General features: G+C 50.9%; 1 protein-coding gene across 8 annotated transcripts; it reads right to left on the bottom strand.

Moving 5' to 3' along the window:
* Positions 1-90: 90 nt before the first annotated feature.
* On the bottom strand, positions 91-20,400 carry SMARCC2 (SWI/SNF related BAF chromatin remodeling complex subunit C2). Of its 8 annotated transcripts, none has more exons than XM_087442237.1 (30): positions 20,237-20,400; positions 18,095-18,214; positions 17,389-17,474; positions 16,853-16,934; positions 16,659-16,751; positions 15,361-15,430; positions 15,063-15,132; positions 14,276-14,351; positions 13,980-14,111; positions 13,759-13,874; positions 13,268-13,392; positions 11,954-12,013; positions 11,760-11,797; positions 11,353-11,483; positions 11,015-11,086; positions 8,737-8,850; positions 8,136-8,289; positions 7,361-7,453; positions 7,009-7,128; positions 6,855-6,917; positions 6,259-6,517; positions 5,859-6,020; positions 5,518-5,582; positions 5,154-5,289; positions 4,882-5,048; positions 4,384-4,518; positions 2,723-3,104; positions 2,336-2,419; positions 1,994-2,059; positions 91-1,438 (listed from the first exon to the last, which is right to left on the bottom strand). In XM_087442237.1, the coding sequence occupies exons 1-30, from the start codon at positions 20,345-20,347 to the stop codon at positions 1,362-1,364; spliced, it is 3,459 nt and encodes a 1,152-aa protein (XP_087298363.1). In that variant the 5' UTR covers positions 20,348-20,400; the 3' UTR covers positions 91-1,361. The 8 variants fall into 8 exon arrangements, with proteins under 8 accessions (XP_087298363.1, XP_087298364.1, XP_087298359.1 ...); XM_087442238.1 differs by having other exon boundaries at positions 7,009-7,125; XM_087442233.1 differs by having other exon boundaries at positions 1,994-2,419.
* Between the last annotated feature and the right edge of the window lie 50 nt (positions 20,401-20,450).

Here is a 20,450-nt window from a genome sequence, read left to right as displayed (position 1 = left end):
AATGCCCCTGGGAGGGACTCCAGGAGTGCTGCCCCCAGCCCGATCTCCCTGCCTGACAGCCACAGGTAAAAACAGAAGGCATCCACAAGATGGAACTCAAAGCAAATTAATTTATAAAAAAAAAAAAAAAGAAAAGAAAAAGAGAAAATTTACAGAAAACTTTTAAACAGAAGGTGCCAAGACACAGAGGAAGAGAAACATGGGGACATGAGGAACAAGGGGCCCGGCAGGAGGGACCAAGAAGAATCAGTGGAGAGTCTGGAATCACGTTATGGATGACATGGATGAAGAGGGGACAGCTGGGGCAGGAGGCACTGGAATCGGGGGGGCAGAACTGAGCTGCAAGCTGGGGGTCAGTTACCCCCTCCCCGTTGCCCCCAATCCCAGGGAACCCCTAGCTACCAGTCAAGGTTCTGACGGTCCTGGTGGGAAAGGGAAGAGGTTGGGGGGTGACCCACCGAGTCATAAGAAGGAGGTGCTTAAGTGCTTTTTGAAAACTTCAGGTTTTTAAAACTTCCCATCCTCTTATAGCTCCCTCTCCACGTCTTCTAGGAGCCCAATGATAGAGCCCAGGGCAGGGAGGAGAAGGGCCCTTTCTTCCTCTATTACCTACCACAGGAATCCCCCCAAATGTTTCCCCACCAAATACACATACACTGACATCAACTACGCAGGTGACTTTTAAAAACAAAACTGACACTCAGGGAAAGGGCTCGTCGGCTGAGCTGGGTGGCCTAGACCAGCAATGCTGAGGAAGCAGCAGGAGATTAGTTAGGAATAAACGGGGTGAGGTGGCTGAGGGTTGGGAGTTGACTCAGTCACTAACGACGGGCTGCAGGAGACAGACTCTGCACCTAGTCTATCCCCAGACCTCTCCCCAGAACCTGAACCCCCTTTCCTAAAACTCACCTCCCTCCTCCAAACAATGTAAAAGGTGGATTTTTTTTAGTGGGTGGCCGGAGCTCCAATGTGGTTTTGTTATCTCTCTACTTCCTTTTAAAGGGCTTAATTTGTTTACTCCATAAAAAAATGCAGTAGTTTTGAGGGGGTGCACCCTTAGAAGTGGTTAATTGGAACCTTGTATAAATACCTCCCCCAGCTCTTCCTTTGAGGGCAGCATCCCCAACCTATCCTCTCTCCCAGACATTAGAAACATCTTTTAAATAGAAGTCCTTGAATAATCTGATATAAAAATGCACGCCTCTGATGGCATGGTGGGGGCTTTGGAGGAGCAGGAGGAGCTTTCCTTATGTAGTGACGACCTCTCCAGGCTAGGGAAGGGCCCCAGTGGTGGGGGGAGGGCTGTTCCTGGAACCTTGATCTCCGTGGGGGGTGAGGGAGAGAGATGTCTGGCTGGCTCCTCACTGTGGAGGTGGCACAGGGGTGACCGTGCCTGGGCTCGGGGCCGTGGGGTCTGGTGGCAAGGGGGTGCCTGGGTCTGTGGAGAAAAAAGATGAATCAGCTGGACTGAGCAGGAGAGGGCTCTAGACCGAGGCCACCACAGACACACAGAACCGGGCGTGGCATGCAATGGGTGGGTAGATGAACGAGGTACCCACAGTGTACAACTTCCTTTTCCCAACACCCCCCCTGCACCTCACACTGGGAAAACTGATAAACCCCAAGTCATCCTTTTGCCCCCCAAAGAACTCTCTAAATGGGGCACTTGGACATGACAGGAACAAGCACAGGGGATGCCAATCATCATGCAAACAGGTAGCTGCTTTTCAAGTTTACAACTGAGCTGCTCTGTGCCACAGGACTCCTCCGTGACCCACCAGTGAAAGGCCCCAACGTCATCCCAGAGGTGGCAGCTGCCAGGTTGGGGAACAGTGGAGGACAGCCAGAGAGGCCCATCCTCCTGTCTTCTAATTTTACCAGAGTGTTCAAAAAGGATTGTGGAAGCTCTAGTTCCTGAGCCCTTCCCCACCTGCCCTCCCCGCCTCCATGTGGACCCCTCCCTCTCCCTTCTCCCCTCCAGGACCCTTCTCACCTGGCAGTGGGCTGGCACTGGGCAGGAGGTTGCCCTGAACAGCTGCCACAATGGCAGGGCTCTGGGCTGCGGCGGATCCGAGCCCCGGCCCGAGAGGCAAGGAAGATGGCATGGTGGTGGTCGCCGGCAGGTTAGGATGTAGAGGGTTCGCCATGGACACAGGCAGGTTAGGTGGGGGGAGAGTGCCCGGGGCGAACGGGAGATGGTGGTGATGCCCATGCAGGTTAGGAGGAGGGGGAAGGTTAATACTGATGGAGTCGGCTAGACTACCAAATGGGATGATGGATGGAGCAGGAGGAGGAGGAGGCGGCATGCCAAAAGGCAAACCCAAAGGAGCATTACCCGCCACGCCTGGGTGCCCGCTGCCTGGCACTGCCCCTGGCATCATTGAGGGAGGAGTTTGTTGGTTGGGGAACGGTGAGGGGCCTGGGAACGAAGAGGAGAGGTCAAAAAGGTTAGAGGCATAAAACCTCACTTACCAACTCACCTTCGGAGCAAGGATAACCCAGCCACTCCTTCCCTTTTCCTGACACTGAATAAGTGGTAAATCTTTGGAACTGGGTTTGAGGAAGGATTCCTGCAGGCTCAGGGATGTAACAGAGGTGGGCCCATCTGTAGAAACTGATGCTGATCCTTTTCTCCAGGCCTACTACGTATCCCCTTCTAAGGGAACTGGAACATTCACCTGGATCCCCCTGGTCAGCAAGAGTTCCAGAACCCATCACTTACCATGGGGTCCAGGGGGGGGTACCCCTGGTGGGACCGCCCCAGGCTGGGGGGCTCCAGCTGGTTGCTGCTGCTGTGGCCCTGCTGTTGACCCTGCCTGCCCAATCTGTTCAGAGGGGCCCAAGCTTCCAGGAGGGGCCCCACTGCCAGCAGGAGCAGGGGCCACAGAGGCCGGAGCCATGGCCAAGCCGTGGACCGTGGGTGGCCCAGCAGTGCCTGTAGGTGGGATAGGCTGGGAGCCTGGGGGCAAGGCTGGTGGTGGCTGCTGCTGCTGTTGGTGCATTTGCTGGAAGTGCTGCTGCCGGGCCCTCATCTCCGCATACTTCAGCTGCTCCATGTGGAAGGCTTGTCTGTCGGCCAGGAGCTGCTGTCTCTGATACTCCAGCTGCCAGTGCCAATTGAGCACCGTTACTCATGTTCAGAAGACCCCAAAGGCAAATGCCTTGCCCCTTGCTTTGTCTTCTGACAAACCCAGCCTTTCATTCTGGCAGTTCCCCAAATCTAAATCTTGTGCTTGGACTTTCTCTGTCTTCCCCCGCCCTCCCCTTGCGAATTCCCATGCACATGTCTTCTGGCTGCCCACATGGCTTCTCACTGCAATGGAGTTAACCTGGTGGTAGCCCTTGTCCATTTCAGCTCCAAAGCTTTGAACTGGTCATTACTTTATAGTTTGGAAAACTCTTCCAATTCCTCTTGTCAATTCATGTTCTTTTCTTCCTTCAAAATTGGCTAAAAACTCACCATTCTTAGGAAACCATCTGAGATCAACTCACTAGCCTCTGAGCTTTGGCTTTTCTTCTTTCTCTCTCAGGACTTATATACTTGATCTGAAATCTCTTAATTTGAATTTGTCAGCTACTTTCTTTAAGTATTAACTGTTTTTTGTTTTGTTTTTATTTGTGAGGAAGATCAGCCCTGAGCTAACATACGATGCCAATCCTCCTCTTTTTGCTGAGGAAGATTGGCCCTGGGCTAACATCCATGCCCATCTTCCCCTACTTTACATGGGACGCCGCCACAGCACGGCTTGACAAGTGGTGCATCGGTGCGCGCCCAGGATCTGAACCTGCAAACCTCGGGCCACCGCAGCGGAGCGCACACACTTAACCGCTGTGCCACCAGGCCGGTCCCCAAAGCAGTAACTGTTTTTGATGTCTCCATATTGTATATTTGATGTCTCTAGTTAAAGTGTAGGTTCTCTGAGGGCAGGGTCCCTGTCTTCTATTTCTTTTTATATCTTCTCAAAGACAAAATGGGGCAATACCTTATCTATCCCATCCCCTTTCCAAGCTCATCTGGATGTGAAGCCCCTACCCTCTCATCATCCCTTACACCTGTTCAATCACTCAACAAATATTTATTGAGGTTCTAATATGGGCCAAGCACTGTGGAAGGACCTGGAGATGCAACAATCAAAAAACTGACTAGAATCTCTGCCCCTTGGAGCCGACATTTGTGGGACCCAGGTCTCCGGGCTTTGCCTGTGGGCCACGTGTCCTGGGGCTGGCTCCTCCTGCCCTGGCCTGGGCTACTCCCTCTGCACTGAAGCCCTGTCACTCTCAGGCTTTCTGCACTGCTGCATCCCCCCATCCTAAACTGAGGCACGGTTCAGTGTCAAGGTGGGGTCCCCGGGCTCTGTTGACGCCCTGGGCGAGGCTACTCACTGCTTCTCGCTCCCGGTCCATGATCGTCTCCAGCTCTTCAAAGTGCCGGAGTTTGATCTCCAACTTTTTCATCTGGGTCTCCACCAGCAGGGCCACCAGAGACTTGATCTTCCTTTCTTCAACAGCAGCCAAGTGCTAGGGAAGGAGGGGTGGGATGGCATGTCAGGGGGAGGACCCAGCTGAAGACACTCCGGGCGAGAGAAAGGGTGGAGGCTGGCAGGTTTTAAGAACTTGCTGTGGTCACAACCCAGAGAGCCGCATATTTTTAAAAGAACATGAAGAAAAAGAGAGAATGGCAAAGGATAAGACAAAGTCAAATAATTAGAGAGTGAAAACAGGCCCGATGGTAAAGCTTAAGAAAGCTTGGAGAAGATCCTCTCAGGATCAAACGAAAAAGGAAGCAGGCCAGCATTACTTAAGGGATGAGCGAGGAAGGAGTTCCTCCGGGTGAAGGGAGACTAGGGCCTTCCCTTGGGTCTACGGGTCTCGGGCTCTCACCTTGGCCTTCACGGCGGCGGCAGCCAGGGCGGCGGCGGCGGCGGTGGAGAGATTGCCCTCCCCGATGTCCCGCTCCACCTTGGTCTTCCTTTCCCCCTCTGACTCCACCACTTCCTTCAGCACTTCCTCCTGCCCTTCCTTTGGCTCCTTCTCCTTCTCGGGGTCAACTGGTCAACAGGGTCAGAGTGGCCCAGAGGCCAGGAAAAGGGTTGCGTTAGCCCTACAGCCTCACTTCTCTTTCCTGGACCCAACCACCACCTGGGGAGGCTCACCTATCGGGTCCCCGTCACTCTTGTCTGACTCCTTCTCACTGTCACCTTCTTTCCCCTTCTCTTCATCCTTCTTGGGAGGCTCGCTGGTTTTCTCCTTTGCTTCTTCCTCTACAGCCCCAACTCCTTCTCGGGGTTCCTGAAGTCCCAGTGAAAGAAAAGTAGAGACTCTCAGGGCGGCTGGTTCTCACATGATGGGCCCAGACCGGGAACTGAATTTATGCTTCTTACTTCAGGGTGATCTGGCTGCAGGAGAGCCCAATCCAGGCCCAGCCCTTGCTGCCTGAGCTCAACTATGCCAGCACCCACCTCACCATGTGCCAGTCTGGCCCCTCCACCCTCCCAGCCCAGCTCAATCCCGCTATACCTTGGGCTCCTTCTTCTCCTCTGTGGCCTGGCCCTCCGCCCGCGCCTCGTCAGTCCCGCTCTCCTCTGGGCCCGTGGGAAGAGGAAATGGGAAATGTCTGATACAGAATCTGTCTCTAAAACACTTTCCAACAGCCCCTTCTCTTAGCCAGAATCTTAGTGAGAGGGCCAGCAGGGAGCCAGGGTCCCTAAGGTAAAGTTCTGGGGAAAATAAAAACCCCACCAATTCTCTCTGCACGTGTTGTGCTCTGAGGCCAACTCTAGGCACGGATGGCACAGGGCTGCCTGGTGGCTCTGGCTCTTGGTGACAGGGGAGAAATCTGGTAACTTGCCAGGCCTTACCAATCCGCTCAGGCTCATCAGAGGTGGTTCCTGCAATGCCACTGCTTTCCAGGCCAAAGGCTGGGTCCGCCTTGCCTGTCACCTTGGCTGCTTCTTCCACTTTCCGAACATGGGCCTCCACCAAGGCTGTGGGTACCTCTTCCTTCATTTTGGAGAACTCTTCTGCAAGATCCAGAGAGGATGAGGCTGGGAGTGGGGCAGGCAGGCAGTTCTGGCTATCCCTGTGAAAGTCCTTACAAGCCCGTCTCTTCATCTAGACCAGCATGGAGCCAGACAGGGGCCTGAGCTGATGCCAGCAGCAGACAAAGCCAGCAGGGGAGCCAAACGTGAGAGGGTTTCCAGATCTGAGTAACCAGTCCTTCAAACGCAAACTAAGAAGGCCAGGAACCCTCTACATTACCTAGGGCAGACTTCGCGGCAGCAGAGGCGACTCGAGGATCGACGACAGAGGCCAGGAAGGCAACAGTGCTCATGACAGGGTTGCCTGACTGACTGAAAGGGATGGGCTGGTAGGCCAGGGGGCCCAGGGAGGCCTCTGAGTCCTCCAGGTACGGGTCCTCAATGGGAAGACGAAGAAAATGCAAGATGCACTCGTCCTGTGTGCGGCTTCCCACGTGCTCGGACACTTTGTTCCAGTCATCTTTGTACATTTCCAGTGCCTGGTGGTAGTGGTGGAGACACAACTTTGCTTACTTAGCCACTTTCCTGGAAGGTCAATCCCCCCAGCCTACTAAGGGTAGCTGGCTTCAAAGCTCTCCGTGTTGTGCTATTTGTGTACTCTGCTGGGTCCAAGGGGAATCTCCAAGTAGCACTAAGAAAGGATATGGCGTTAATGAAATGGCCCAAATTCCTGGCCTGGAGCTGGTCCCTGAGGCAGGTGCGATGGGCATCGGGAAGGCGTGACTGGGGGCAAAACCACGCTCTCCCCACTCATGAGGCAGCGGCACCCCGGCCACTTCCGCTTTTGTAGAACTCTCCTTTCCTCGCCCCAATTACCTCCAGGAGCAGCAAGGTCTCCTGTTCTGTCCACTCTCGAGTGGCACTGGCCGCAGCCTTGCTCTGCAGAGGAAACATAGGTGGGTCAGAGAGGAGCCTGTGAGGTCCGAGGAGCGAGGGCACCCCACCCCCGAAGTCAGCCCCCACCTCATACCTTGGAAGGGACATTCTTCTTCGTGTACATGTCTGTTCGCAGCCCAAAGTTCTGCATATCTGTTGGTTTCTCTTTGCCTTTGTCAGGGAAGTTGAGCATTTGCTGGGAAGCAGAAGTCTGCTATTTGTTGGGGGGAAAGAAAGAACTGAGTACAACTGACCGCCGGAGCCAGGGACAGACAGAGAGAGAAAACAGACAGAAGGAGCTTCCTTCCCAAAGCCAGGGACACCCCTGGGCGGGACTGCCTCCCTTCCTGCTGTAGCTCCTCTGCTCTCACGTCTCTTCTTCCCGGGCAGGGGCCCCCCGATAAAGGGGCAAATAAGAAGCCCAGCGGGGTCTACACCCCACCTACCAGCTCTGGCTTGCCCTTAGCCGTCTCTGGCACCAGGTCATCCAGCTCTTTGCCCTTTCGCCCAGCCTTGGTATCAGCATCAACCTGGCGGCCCTGGGGGACAGAGCTTGGCGTCATGGAGGCTGGGCAGGAAATGACCAGGCCAAGGCCCTGGAGGCCTCAAGACCAAATGCTGGGCGGCCCGCAAGCTCTGGGGGCACTCATGCCACTGTTCCATGTTCCCTTAATGATTAATTAGATCTCTAGTTGGCATGATATCCATTTGTATTCAGATATATTGTTACAGGTTGTCTTAGGAGCTGGACAATTAGGTTCTAATTCTAGATTTGGTACTCTGTGACCTTGGGCAAGCCACATAACCTTTCTCCTCTTAATTTTTGTAATGTATGAAATGGAAGTGGAAAAAAAATGGAAGTGATAATAATTATGAAGCAAAAATGAAAAAATGTTGGAAATGCAACAAAGCTAAGAAATTTCATGCAACTCAATTTTAAGCATTTTTCTCTATCTGCTCCATCCCCTACATTAGCCTGTCTGCTCCTTGAGGACAAGGAACATCTCTTCTCCCTCAGCAAGTCCTTGCAGTCTTAGGTACAGAAGCTGAGAGAGGGTGCTAAACACACGGGGCTGACTCTTGTGGCCCTTTGCATCCCATGAAAAAGGAAGAAGCCTCAAAACACTCCTGAACCATTACCCTAAAAAACCAGAAAAAGAAAAGTCCAAAGAAGCCCAGTTTTACCCAATGCCTCCCTGTCCCCATGGCCCCTCACCCTACCTGCGGGGTCTTGGGCTGCAGAGGCACCAGCCCTGATGGTGTATCCGCCAAGACGTGGAAGTGAGAGGTGGGGGGAGGCCCCATTGGGGTTGGTCGACTCTCGGCATCCACCTGGTAGTTAATAAGACCCCACTGTTCTAGGAAGGCGTGGACCCTGCGAGAAGAGAGGCAGAGATAGGGTCAGCCAGACAGCTGGGACAGCCAGAAAGGTGCAGGAGGTGCCTCTTCTCTGCTCACTCTACGCCCTGGGAAATCCCAACTACTCCCACCACTAAATGCCAGTGACCCCAAGTCTACATCTCCAGCCTGGGCCTCTCTCCACACCTACCCACCTACTAAACATCTCTTCCCGGATAGCTAGCAAAATTGAACCAGGACCCTTCAACTACAGACGTGCTCTTCGTCCTTTCTTCCACACTTCAGAGAACACCAGTGCATTCCTTCAAGTCACTGATACCCCAAACCTGAACTTCCCCTTTCTCTAGAAGTGTCTTTCCCTGCTCGTTCCCCTGTGCTCCTTGCTGGCATCTCTCCTTCTGCCAAGAAACATCTGTGGGCAGACATCCTCACGTACCCGCTTCCCCTCAGCTGCAAGACCCACCTCATGATGGCACAGACGTCACCCGCCAGGTTCCTGCGGCAGGCGGTGGAGGTGAGATACTCTTGCGGGTTCAGCCGGTAAGTGTCAATCATGAAGTTCCGATAGGCCAGGTAGCTTAGGAGAGAGAGAGAGAGAGAGAGGAAGGAGAGGAAGAAAAACAAATGTCTGCTGAGGGCTGAAGGGTAGGAAAAATGATAAAAGAGCTAAAGAAAAGAGTGGATCATTCAACTCAATAAACAACGTGGGTCTGCTGTGTGCTAGACTCAAGGGGTTCAAATATTCCTTACGTTTTCCTTGATGGGGTTTTTAGTTAAATGAATGATTTCCTTGGCTGTGCTTGGGGATATTTCACGCAACTTTTTTTTTTTTTTTTTTTTTTTATTTTATTTTATTTTTTCCCCCAAAGCCCCAGTAGATAGTTGTATGTCATAGATGCACATCCTTCTAGTTGCTGTACGTGGGATGCGGCCTCAGCATGGCCAGAGAAGCGGTGTGTCGGTGCGCGCCCGGGATCCGAACCGGGGCCCCCAGTAGCAGAGCGCCTGCACTTAACCGCTAAGCCACGAAGCCGGCCCATATTTCACGCAACTTTTGAACGTGGAATCTAAAGGTAAGAAAAGGTGCCCTTATTTCCAAACACAGATGTTAAAGGGAAGTCTTGAGCCATATGCATCCAACTAGTCAGCATGACAGGGTCTAATATAAGAATATATGTTCAAGGTGGAAAGACCTAAGTTCCAATACCAGTTCTACCATAATGGCCTTGGGCAAATTAAGTTTTTTGAACTTCAGTTTCCTCATCTGTAAAATGGAGAGTCCGTTGAGGATTAGAAAGGTCTGTAAAGATCCAGTACGGCACCAGGCACAGTGTGGGAGCTCAAAAAATGGCAGCTGTTGTGTGGTAGAGTGTAGAGGCTGAGACCATGAGCCAGATGAAAGGACTCAGATCCCGGTTCTACTACTTAACTATGTGACCTTAAGCAAGTGACTTAACCCCTGTAGACCTCAGTTTCCTAATCAGTCAACTGTAGATGATAACAAGACATACCTCTAAAGCTGATGTGAAGACTAAATTAGTCAATGTATGTAGGACCCAGGATAGTGCCTGGGAGATAGTAAGCACTATAATTGCCCACATTTATATGAGTAAATGTGAGCAATTATCATCATTTACTATTTTATACCAAGAGAGCAAAATGTAGAACAGTTCTAGTTCCAACCCTGCCTGCAGATCATGTTGAACTTGTGTCACCTGGTCACTACTTCCTTTTCCTCTGGAGACAGCCAAGCTTCTTCACACACACTGCTTTCCCCAGGAAGAAGAGGACAGACCCCTACCAGGGCCACAGAAAGGAAACATGGTGGGGAGAGAAGATGGCCCCAGAGATGGCAAGCTGAAGAACAGCTGGGAAGCAAGCTCGTTCAGCTCTCAGGGGGCTCAGCACCACGTCTCATCTGCCTCAGGATGATTTTTATCCTGGAGGATCCCTAACCATAGAAGATTGCCAAAGTCCTATCCAAAGCCAACCATGTTTGGCCTGAGGCAAGACCTTGAAGGAGATGAAGATTTCTGAGCCCCAAGCTCACACTTGACATAACATTTCTCTCCAGAGAGCCCCTCCATCCCTTAATTCACAGACTTGGGTCTTCATAATTCCTCCTCTGGTTTTTCTATCAAAACCTACTCTGAATGCGCGCGCTGCGATGCTGGCGGCCCGGGTTCGGATCCCGGGTGTGCATCAAGGCACCACTTCTCTGTCCATCCTGGGGCCGAGTCCCACATACAGCAACTAGAAGGGTGTGCAGCTATGACATACAACTATCTACTGGGGCTTTGGGGGCAAAAAATAAAATAAATAAAATCTTAAAAAAAAAAAAAAAACCTACTCTGAGGGACCAGCCTGTAATAGCCATTTACATTTCAGTCAAAGCTATTACTTACGTGGGGGATACTTGCATTTTAAACAACATCAATAACTATGCATTGAAAGGCTCAGTACCCTGTTAAAAGAACTGGAGGCACTGGAGCAGGTTCTTGTTTCACGCAGAAGAGCGTGCTTCATATCACCCCTGGGCAAATCCTAGAGAGGACACTACTGTGCTCACAGTGCTGGGCTGGGGCTGCCTGTGGGCAGAGATCATGTTTCGGGAAGCCCCACACAGTGCCTGGCTCGTGGAAGGAGCTCAAGAAATGTTTGCTAAACTGGTTGATGCTGGATCAGGAAAGGTGTACAGGGACAGGACGGGGAATGAGAATCATGAGCTGGGATTTGCTTACATTTCTGGAGTCTTGGACTTGTTCTTGCCGTTGAAGAACTCGGGAAGAGCCCTGCGCTCAATGGCATGAACGCTGCAAGAGGAGGCAGAGTGGATTCAGAAGGCGCTGGTGGAGAGATGGGGCCCCAAAGAGAGGAAAAGCCTAGAAGGTGGGGTGGGCAAATAGCTGGAGACAGCTGTAAGACTCAAAGAGACCAGGAGCTCCCCTAAAACTGAAGTGTACCCTGGTCTATCTGGCTGAGGAAGAAATAACTTATTTGGAGGCAGGAGGAGGAACAACACGTTGACCCCTGGAGGCAGGGAAATAGGGATTCAGTGAGAAGCTGGAGCCATAAATACCTGTTATAGTCAAACCAGGCAGCGTAGCTGGGGATGATGATGTGGTGGGTCTGTTCAGTCACATTGTCCTCATGAAGGTCCGGATTCTTGGTCTGCTCCCCTTTGTTCCCCGTACTGTTCTCATCCTCATCCTACGAGTAGGGAGGCTGCTGGACACTCAGCATTCCCATTTTGCCCCTAGCAACCCTCTGCTTCTCCCACACCCGAGGAATGTGGGCACTAAAGACGGGTATGGGAATGAACAGTTATGAGCCCCAGGACTCAAAAAGGGTCAGAGCTTTGAGTAATAGCTAGAATTAGTCTAGGACAGGAAAAGTCTGGGCAGTGGAACGTTCTGGGTAGAAGGAACTTTATAATCACAAATCAGAATCACATAGAGAGGTAGGGCCTCTCTAAACTGGCTCCACCTTGCCCGTAGTCTCCATGCTTTCATCCTCCTGTTCATCTGAAAGAGAGAGACAGCAAGATAGAAAGCTGGAGCCTCCTATGGGGCCAGAGAAGAATCTTACTTTCTGAGAAGCCCCGGCAGGCTGGGGGAAGGTGGCAGCTGAGCCTCCAGAGCAGGGCTCTGCCCACCTCGCCCTGAGGCCCCGTGCCTTACCCAGGTCAGTCATCGTGCCTCCTTTGACTGGGGCTGACTCGGAGTCCTTCTTAGTGTTGACTGCCAGAAGAGAGAGTCATTTTATCAGACAGGTTCTGCGTAAATCTAGCCCTCACCTCTCCACTGTTAACAGTTCTAGATCTCACTTTCTCCATCTGATCACAAAATGTAGTAACTTCCTCCAATCACAATCATTCTAGGCCTTGAAACTCACTTGCCACTTTCCCCTCTTCCCCAACCAAAACATTGTTTAACTTTTTTCCTATAAAGAAGCATCTCTGTGTACATTCATAAGTCATTCTTGTCTTTGACAGGCCCTATCTCCATCCATGTGTCCGGAAGTTCTTAATGGACTGAGACAGCGTCTGACCAAATCACTCTGTAGAGGAGTAGTTGGATCTTAAACATTTTTGAGAGCAGAGGACACTTTCCTCAACTGAATTCACACATGAAAGTTCAGGAGAAAACATGGATCAGGGGAGAGCTGCTCCAACTGACGAGGGGGTGAAGCCAGAACTCCTCTCTCCCAGTGGTGCCCCAACTCCACTCCTGAAACACACTCCTTGATATCTGGGGCTGGTCTATGGAATACAGATTGTAGACCAGCATTGCAAAGCAATGGTCTCCAAAGTGGAGTCCTCACATAGGAGGCAAAGCTGGTCCACTGGAATACAGGCAGACAATATCAGAACTTCTCTTTACATTTGTTTTTCAATCTTATCTTTTACACTTTCCCATTTTTAGGTAACGTTTGCATGTGTTTTATAATGTTCCTAAAGTAGTGGTAAATAGTACATATACATAATTTGTACTGAAATATATTTTATCCTTGGGGGTACGTAATCAAAAAGACTTTGGAGATGCTGGCCCGGTGGCGCAAGCGGTTAAGTGCATGTGCTCTGCTGCAGCGGCCCGGGGTCGCCGGTTCGGATCCCGGGCGTGCACCGACGCGCTGCTTGTCGAGCCATGCTGTGGCAGTGTCCCATATAAAGTAGAGAAAGATGGGCACGGATGTCGGCTCAGGGCCAGTCTTCCTCAGAAAAAAGAGGAGGATTGGCATCAGATGTTAGCTCAGGGCTGATCTTCCTCACAAAAAAAAAAACAGAGTTTGGAGACAACGACTGTCAGGCGCAAAGCACAGTCCACAGTCAGATATGGATAGGAAGTTAGAGGACTGTCCGTGGTAATAAAAATAATTTCAGTAACGAGCTAAACTGAAGGGCAAGATCCCCTAGACCTGGAGCCAGGCCTGGGCAATCAGCAGGGGCAGGATAGGGAGTAGGGGCAAGTCCAGGAGCTTGGCCTGGCCCATACCTGTTTTGGGCAGTGTCACCTCTTCTACGTTGGGGACCGGTGAGGGCTCATCCATGTCCTTTGTCAGGTCTTCTTGCTCCTCTTCTCTGTGGCCACGCTTTGACTTGGTGTAAGGTGTTGAGGGACTGGAAAGGAAAGAGAGGGAAAGAGAATGCAGTCATCCTTAGACAAGGAGTCCTTGAAAGTTGAGGTTCAAGGGAAGGAAAGCAAGAGAGAACCCCAAGGGCAGAGCCAAGCAAAAACAGAAATCGATCACTTTCAGAGTAATGGGAAGTGGCAAAGGCTTCTCCTTTGGAGATTAAGCTCTCTTTGAGTTTACTAGTGGCTGGGACTAGACCTAACAACTGGGCAGCCAAAGAAGACCTGCTCATCCTCCCTCTCAGAACACCTGCAGGTCAGGGCCAGGTGCTTATGGCAAAGATGTGTCCTTCCTTCCTTCAACATGGCATGGAGAGAACGGTGAAGGTGGGGGCCGGTTAGAGCTGACATACCCTTTCTTAGCATTTTTCTTCTTAGCTTCTGGGGTCGGTGAAGGAGAGGGGGAGCGCTTCCTCTTCTTATAGTTTCCCCCCTTCTTGTCCCGTCGATCTGAATCTGGGCTGTTCACCTGCAAGTTGGACAATTGGGACAAATGTGAACCAACAATCTCCAGTGAAGACTTGTTCCAAGCCTTATGCTGAGGGCTCAAGGGAGGAAGAAGAGGAGTTTTCACCTCATCTGTCAACGTCTTGGCTGAAATCTTCTTTCGGCGGGAGACAGGGTTTTTGTCATCATTTACTTCGTAGTCTTCCTCATTCATCCATTCATTGAAGGTGTCTGTGTCCAGGATCCACTTTGCATGAACCTAAAGTACAAAGGCAGACTGTGCTGGAGAGAAGCCTGGAAGCCACAGCTCTGTCTGGGGACCCTCAAGAGAACAGCCCAAGGGCACAAGAGCCTCTGCATCACCTCCAAAGAGTGGTCTGGTCCTGGCATTCTCCTTGGGGTGGAAGGACAAGAGAAGCTCACCTTCCTAGGTTTCTCAGCAGTTGGAGCATCTTCCACAGACGCTTCAATTTCACTGGCTGGGATCCACGTGTCATAACTGCCATGGGAAATTGAGCACGAAGCAGAATCAATGGGAGGGAGTCGTGGAAAAGAAAAGTACAAATCATTTACCTCTTCCATTTACAAAGAGTACTGGGTTGTTGGGTTATCTTTTGGTATGATTATTTTTCCAATTAATATTAGGATTCTCTTCATTATAAAGTAACAAAAGTGATTATAAAACACTTCAAAAACAGAAAAAGAAAGGAAAGAATCACCCTAACACAACTACTTGTGACATTCAGTACATATTTTTTCCCAGTAACTTTTTTCCATACAATTTTGTTTTTACATAATTGCAATGATACTAGATGTTATTTCACATCCTACTTTTTGCATTTAATATCCATCTACAAATTATCCATGTTATTTCTATCAGTTTGAAGGCTGCATAATAGCCCACTGACTAGATATATAAATTTGCTGAGACATTTTCCCACTGTTAGACATTTAAATTATTCCTAATGTTTACTTCTCAAAAATTATACTGGAATAACCAGTTCACACTTCAAGTCTCAATCCTTCTAGCCTAAGCCTCAGTCCACTAAGTCCAAACCTCTACCAAGACAGAGGATTTGCATAACAGGTGGGAGAACAAATTAACAGACCTAAAAATAACCCCAAAGAATGCCTTCTTGCTGTGCTAGATGTCCCAGGGCTTCTCAGTCTGGCTCTTGTTCCTAAACCTGCTCCAGGAACCCATGCTCACCTGTCAGGATAGTAGCCCCAGTGCAGAAGAACCTGCTTATCCCTCTTCATGACTGGTCGTACCCATTCCTCTGGGGATAGAGACAGAGTGGGGAGAAATATAAGCTAAAGGAGTACACAAAAAATAACTCTGTACACAACTCCTGCTGCAGTAGGGGACCTGGGAATAGGAATGTAAGATGTAGGAGGATTCAGGGTTGAAAGGAGAGAGAAGCCCAGGCACTGTCTAGGATCCGAGCCGTCCTCCACCTCCTAGACCAAGCCATCCACTGCAGTGACCAGGAAAACTCAGGTCTCACCTTCTTCCAGGTTCCCTGGGACAGGATACACAACATGGGAGGCATTGTTCTTGTCCTCAGTGACCGTCCCCTGGAGGCACAAAGAGAAGCAGGTAACTATGGTCCTCTCTGATAGTCATGCATGTAAATAAATCAAAATAAGATTTAACCACAAATCTGCCTTCCTAATCATATTTTGCTCAGAATGGTATTAAAGTTGGTTTGCATTCTCTAAGCACACACCAGCTGAGTGGCAGAGGGAAACAGCTGCAATTGTACTAACAATGGAGAAAAGAATTAAAAATTGCTAAATCAGAGCCGGCCTGGTAGCATAGTGGTTAAGTTCGCGTGCTCTGCTTCGGCAGCCCGGAGTTTGCAGGTTCGGATCCCAGGTGTGGACTGTTCATCAAGTCATGCTGTGACAGGCGTCCCACATATAAAGTAGAGGAAGATGGGCACAGATTTTAGCCCAGGGCCAATCTTCCTCAGCAAAAAGAGAAGGACTGGCAACAGATGTTAGCTCAGGGCTAATCTTCCTCACTAAAAAAAAAACAAAAAAAAAATTGCTACAGATAATCTTCTGAATAGATAATCTACATGGGAAATGTAAAGTCGACTATATGTCCCTAACAATGACATCTGCTTGTTATTAGAGAGTTCCGAAGAGCAAAGATTTCATTTCTCTGAAATCAGACAATCTCTAGCTCAGTGGAAGAAGTCTTCTTCCCCTCAGGCCAGTGCAGTCTCTAGGGATAGTGATCCAAACCTGTCAAGACTGGGAAACAAGAAAAACAGAAAAAGAGGCTCAAGGCTTTAACTCCAGTCTTTTCTTAAGTAGGTAGAGCCACCTACTTAAGTAGGTAGAGTCGAAAACATGGCACTTCAGGGTCCTTCTTTTTTTTTATTATTATTTTTTTATTTATTTTTATTTATTTATTTATTATTATTTTTTTGTGTGAGGAAGATCAGCCCTGAGCTAACATCCGTGCTAATCCTCCTCTTTTTGCTGAGGAAGACCAGCTCTGAGCTAACATCTATTGCCAATCCTCCTCCTTTTTTTTCCCCCCAAAGTCCCCGTAGATAGTTGTACGTCATAGTTGCATGTCCTTCTAGTTGCTGTATGTGGGACGCGGGCTCAGCATGGCCGGAGAAGCGGTGCCTCGGTGCGCGCCCGGGATCCGAACCCGGGCCGCCAGCAGCGGAGCGTGCGCACTTAACCGCTAAGCCACGGGGCCGGCCCTTCAGGGTCCTTCTTATATGGGAAACATCAGGAAAAGAGTCATGGAGGTTCTGAAACCTCTCCTGACCCATCCACTCACCTGGTGTCTCTTGATAATGTCCTTTAACTTCCCTAGCAGTTTGGGTTCAATTTCTGGGCACAGAAAAATGTTAGGTCGAGACAGACAATTATTCTGTGGGGAGAAGAAACAGATGGGATGAGATTACGGGGAAGGGGTGTTTTGGATTCTGACTGAGGGAAAGGAGATGGACGGGGAAGGTTCTTGACTATTACCTGCACCAAGGACTTCTCAATGGTCATAAACATTTCCACGTTGCGGTCCATGCGTGACGGGTTCTGGAAATCGTAACGCCGCCTTGTGAAGAGGCAATAATCTAGTGAGTGGTATAGCTCAGGTCTGGGGATGACGTTAAGGTACGTGACTTTTTAACAGGGGAAATTAGGAAGCAATCTTGCTCTCAGCTGTTGCCCAAATCACCTGGGATCTGGGGCTCACTAATCTCAACTCCATGAATCATTTTGTACTTAGTCAAAGGGACAAAGAAAAGCTTGAGATGCGAACTGACGAATCCTGTTTCCTCTACAATACACACACTGATGCACACACACATACTCACTCCTGGAGACTATTTTGGCTCCGACTCCCAGTCATTTTTCTGACCTAGCAAGTCAGGCCTACTGACCTAGCAAAGCAGTGGTCTCACAAGAATGTGTACCCACGCTCTCCCACCCCAGAAAGACCCCAGGGAATCATAAAGGGGGATCCCCTCTAAACTAAATGTCAGAAGCAGAGAGAGCGGGCATCTTACCATCCCTGGTCACTCTTGAATTTGTAGGCAGCTGCAAGGATGTGGCACAGGGAGCCTCCCGCTTTGAAATCTAGGAAACATTTGATCTACAAAATTGAGACAGGAAAGAAGGATGTGAGAGTTACACCCTAAATTCTCTTATTACTTAACAATCCTTTCACAAAATCCCATGCTGAACTGATCTCCCTCTCAAAGCTGGAATGCTTTAACTCCTGGGCCACTGTACCATGTGGCCTGGAAGAGGGGAGAGACAGAAACCAATATTCACAAAGCCCCACCTTTGTGCCAAGTACTCTGCTGGGTTACCTCATTAACCATTACAGAAACATTACTCTCATCGAGAGATGAGGGAACCACGACTCAAAAGGTTTAAATGGCTTGCTCAAGATCACAGAGACATCAAGTGGTAGAGCCAGGATTTGAACACAGGCCCGTGAAAATCCAAATCTCATCCCCTTTTAACCATGCCACGGGAGTTCATGTATGGAGCTCAGACTCTCTGAGATAACCTGTACAAAGTATTACTGCACAAAGTATTACTAAGAAAATGGGAATGGTAAACTGGGGAGTAGGCCAAGCCAATAATGCCCTACCAGATACAGGGATGGTAGGAAATGACCCAAATCTCAAAAATCATAAAATTTCCAAAAAAAACCAAAACTCCCTCTCCTGTTGGAAGGATTCGCCTCCTTGCTTTTGTACTCACCGGCAGTTTAGTGAGTGGTGCATTGCTGACATGTTTGCCAAAAACTTCCTCCTGAAACTGTAGCAACTGTACAACCAGGCTAGACAAGGACTTGTTGGTGGGTGGTTCAGCTTGTATATACTGGGAGACAGAGGAAAGAGAGAAACACAGACCCCAGATAAATTGTCCACCATCTCCCTTATTCCTTCCTCAGGAACTCTGGAAGCATCTGGGGCAGAGAAAATAGTGTTGTCTTCTCCCACATGTCTAGGGTCCAAAGGAAAATAGCAGAAGGGAGGCCCTAGATGCCCCTCACCAGGAAGTTGCAATTCTGCTGCCCCCAGCCTAGGGGGCCAGCGTTGGGTGCTGGGGGTAAGGGTTGCTTCCTGAAATTGGAGTTGCATGACCCTGATCTCTAGCCAACAGCACTGAGGGTTATGAAATTCTGAAGGTTCGTGGAGTTCAGGCCATGGAAGCCACACTTTCGAGGCAATGGTGTATTTCTCGGGGTAACTCTGTGGAAGGTCAAGATTTCCCCTATAATGTAGCCTAATAAGAAAGGTACAAGGAAGTGAGTAGGGCAAACAGACTGAGAGAGTGAGCTTGTGCATTCTGCTTCTGCTAGGAGCCAGCACAAGCTTCTTTGTAGCCCCCGCCCCCCAAAGATGGGAAGGACTAGCTACTATCCAGCCTAGTGGGAAGAGCGCAAGACAACATCTGTCCTGTCGGAGGAAACTATATCTGAGACAAGCAACCCTGGGCTTCTTAAACATTTCTGTATTATGCTACCTAGCATCCTAGCCTTCTGTTCCAATTTAAAACTGAGCCAGGAGGCTAACTTTCTCTTTGCCTTTTGACCCCTGTTTCCTCAACCCTAATCACATCACAGAGAGCAGTGCTCCTCTCAGCGGGAGGTGGAAACAGATCCTTGAAGGAAAAGGTACATGACAAAGAGCTAAGAGCTTGAAAGCTGAACCAGGTCACAGGCTGTCAATCCCCCCAGGGCCAGAGACTAAGCCCCTAGACTGATCTCCTTTCCAAAATGTCAAAGGGAGAAGCCTGGGAACCAGAGCCTCACGCTGGGATACAGACAAGCCACAGACCCAGCAGCTGTTTGTCAGGATCCTGACACCCAGAGAGACCTCCGTGAACAAGGCAAGGCTCAGAACCAGGATCAGAGGGGTGTTCTCCTCAACCACCCATCACACTTCTGACAGGCTGCAAAGCTCAGCAGCAAGAACTGGGGAGCTGAAGGGAAGCCAGAAAGAGAACCCCTAACTGGGGGTGGTAGAAGGGAGAGAGGCAGACTCTCTCCAGAGAAAAATCTTATGTGTAGATGTTCCTTTCAACCAGGCGGAAAGACAAAGACAGCACTAGCAAGAGCTCTGGTAGAAAAGACAGGTAAGGTGTTTCTAACGCTCTGTTCACTACCTGGTTATCTCCAGTTATCGGGTGGAGGGCTAGAGATATAAAGCGTGTCCTAGCCTCTGAACCCCAAACCCAAAGCAATGCAAGGCCAGGTGGTGGGGTGACTTCATTGTGAAGCTGAAGAAGGGTTTAAGAAGGAGTCGCTGCCCAGCAACTCCTATAGCCTGGCTCCCAAAGAGGTTTTGTTACTCCTTGGATGGACGTGGGGGACCGGAGGCAGAGACAGGTGATCCCAGCGTGGGGGCCTTTTTCAGGCTGATGAGCAGCCAAGGGCCTGCTCGGTGGCTGTCTACCCTCCGGCTTCCATCATCTCTCTCCGAACATACACAAAGCACCAGGGAGGCCTCAGCCCTGCTGGTACCTGGCTCCGCGGGGAGCTCCGGCGGGCACGGCGGCGGGCACGCTCGGAGGGGGAGGGGGACGCCCATTCTGCACCCCGTCCACCCGCGGCCTCTCTCCCGGAAAAGCCCGGAAGGCGATGGCTCAAGGGAGGGTGGGCTGCTGGCACGGGACCCGCGGGGCAGGGGAGAAAAACGAGGGGCAGAGGGCGCAGCGGCGCGGGCGGGGGCTGCGATCCCAGCCGGCGGGCGGCGGCGGGAGCGGGGGAGGGGCGCGGGGGCCGCTCCGCAGGCCGCGGGGGAGGGGCCGCGGGCCGCCGCGGGTGGGCAGGAGCCGGGGGCTGCGGGGGCCGGTCCTTTGTCCCGCCCCCGGGCCCGCGCGGCCCTGCCCGCGTACCTTCTTGTAGTTCTTGCCGAGCCAGAGCCGCACGTTGTCGAACTGGGTCACGGTGTCCGCGGCCTCGTAGTACTTCACGTTGGGGCCGCCGTCCTTCTTCCGCACCGCCATCTTCTCGGGCTCGGGCCCGCCGCCGCCGCCCGCCCCGCTCAGCTCAGCTCCCGCCTCCTCCGCCTCCTCCTCCGCCCGCCTCCCGCCGCCTCCCGCCGCCGCG

The sequence above is a fragment of the Ceratotherium simum genome, chromosome 17, assembly GCF_057802395.1.
Source record: "Ceratotherium simum simum isolate JZ-2026a chromosome 17, ASM5780239v1, whole genome shotgun sequence".
NCBI lineage: Eukaryota > Metazoa > Chordata > Mammalia > Perissodactyla > Rhinocerotidae > Ceratotherium > Ceratotherium simum.
The sequence above is the reverse complement of the archived record's forward strand: the minus strand, read 5'-3'. Positions and strand labels throughout refer to the sequence as shown.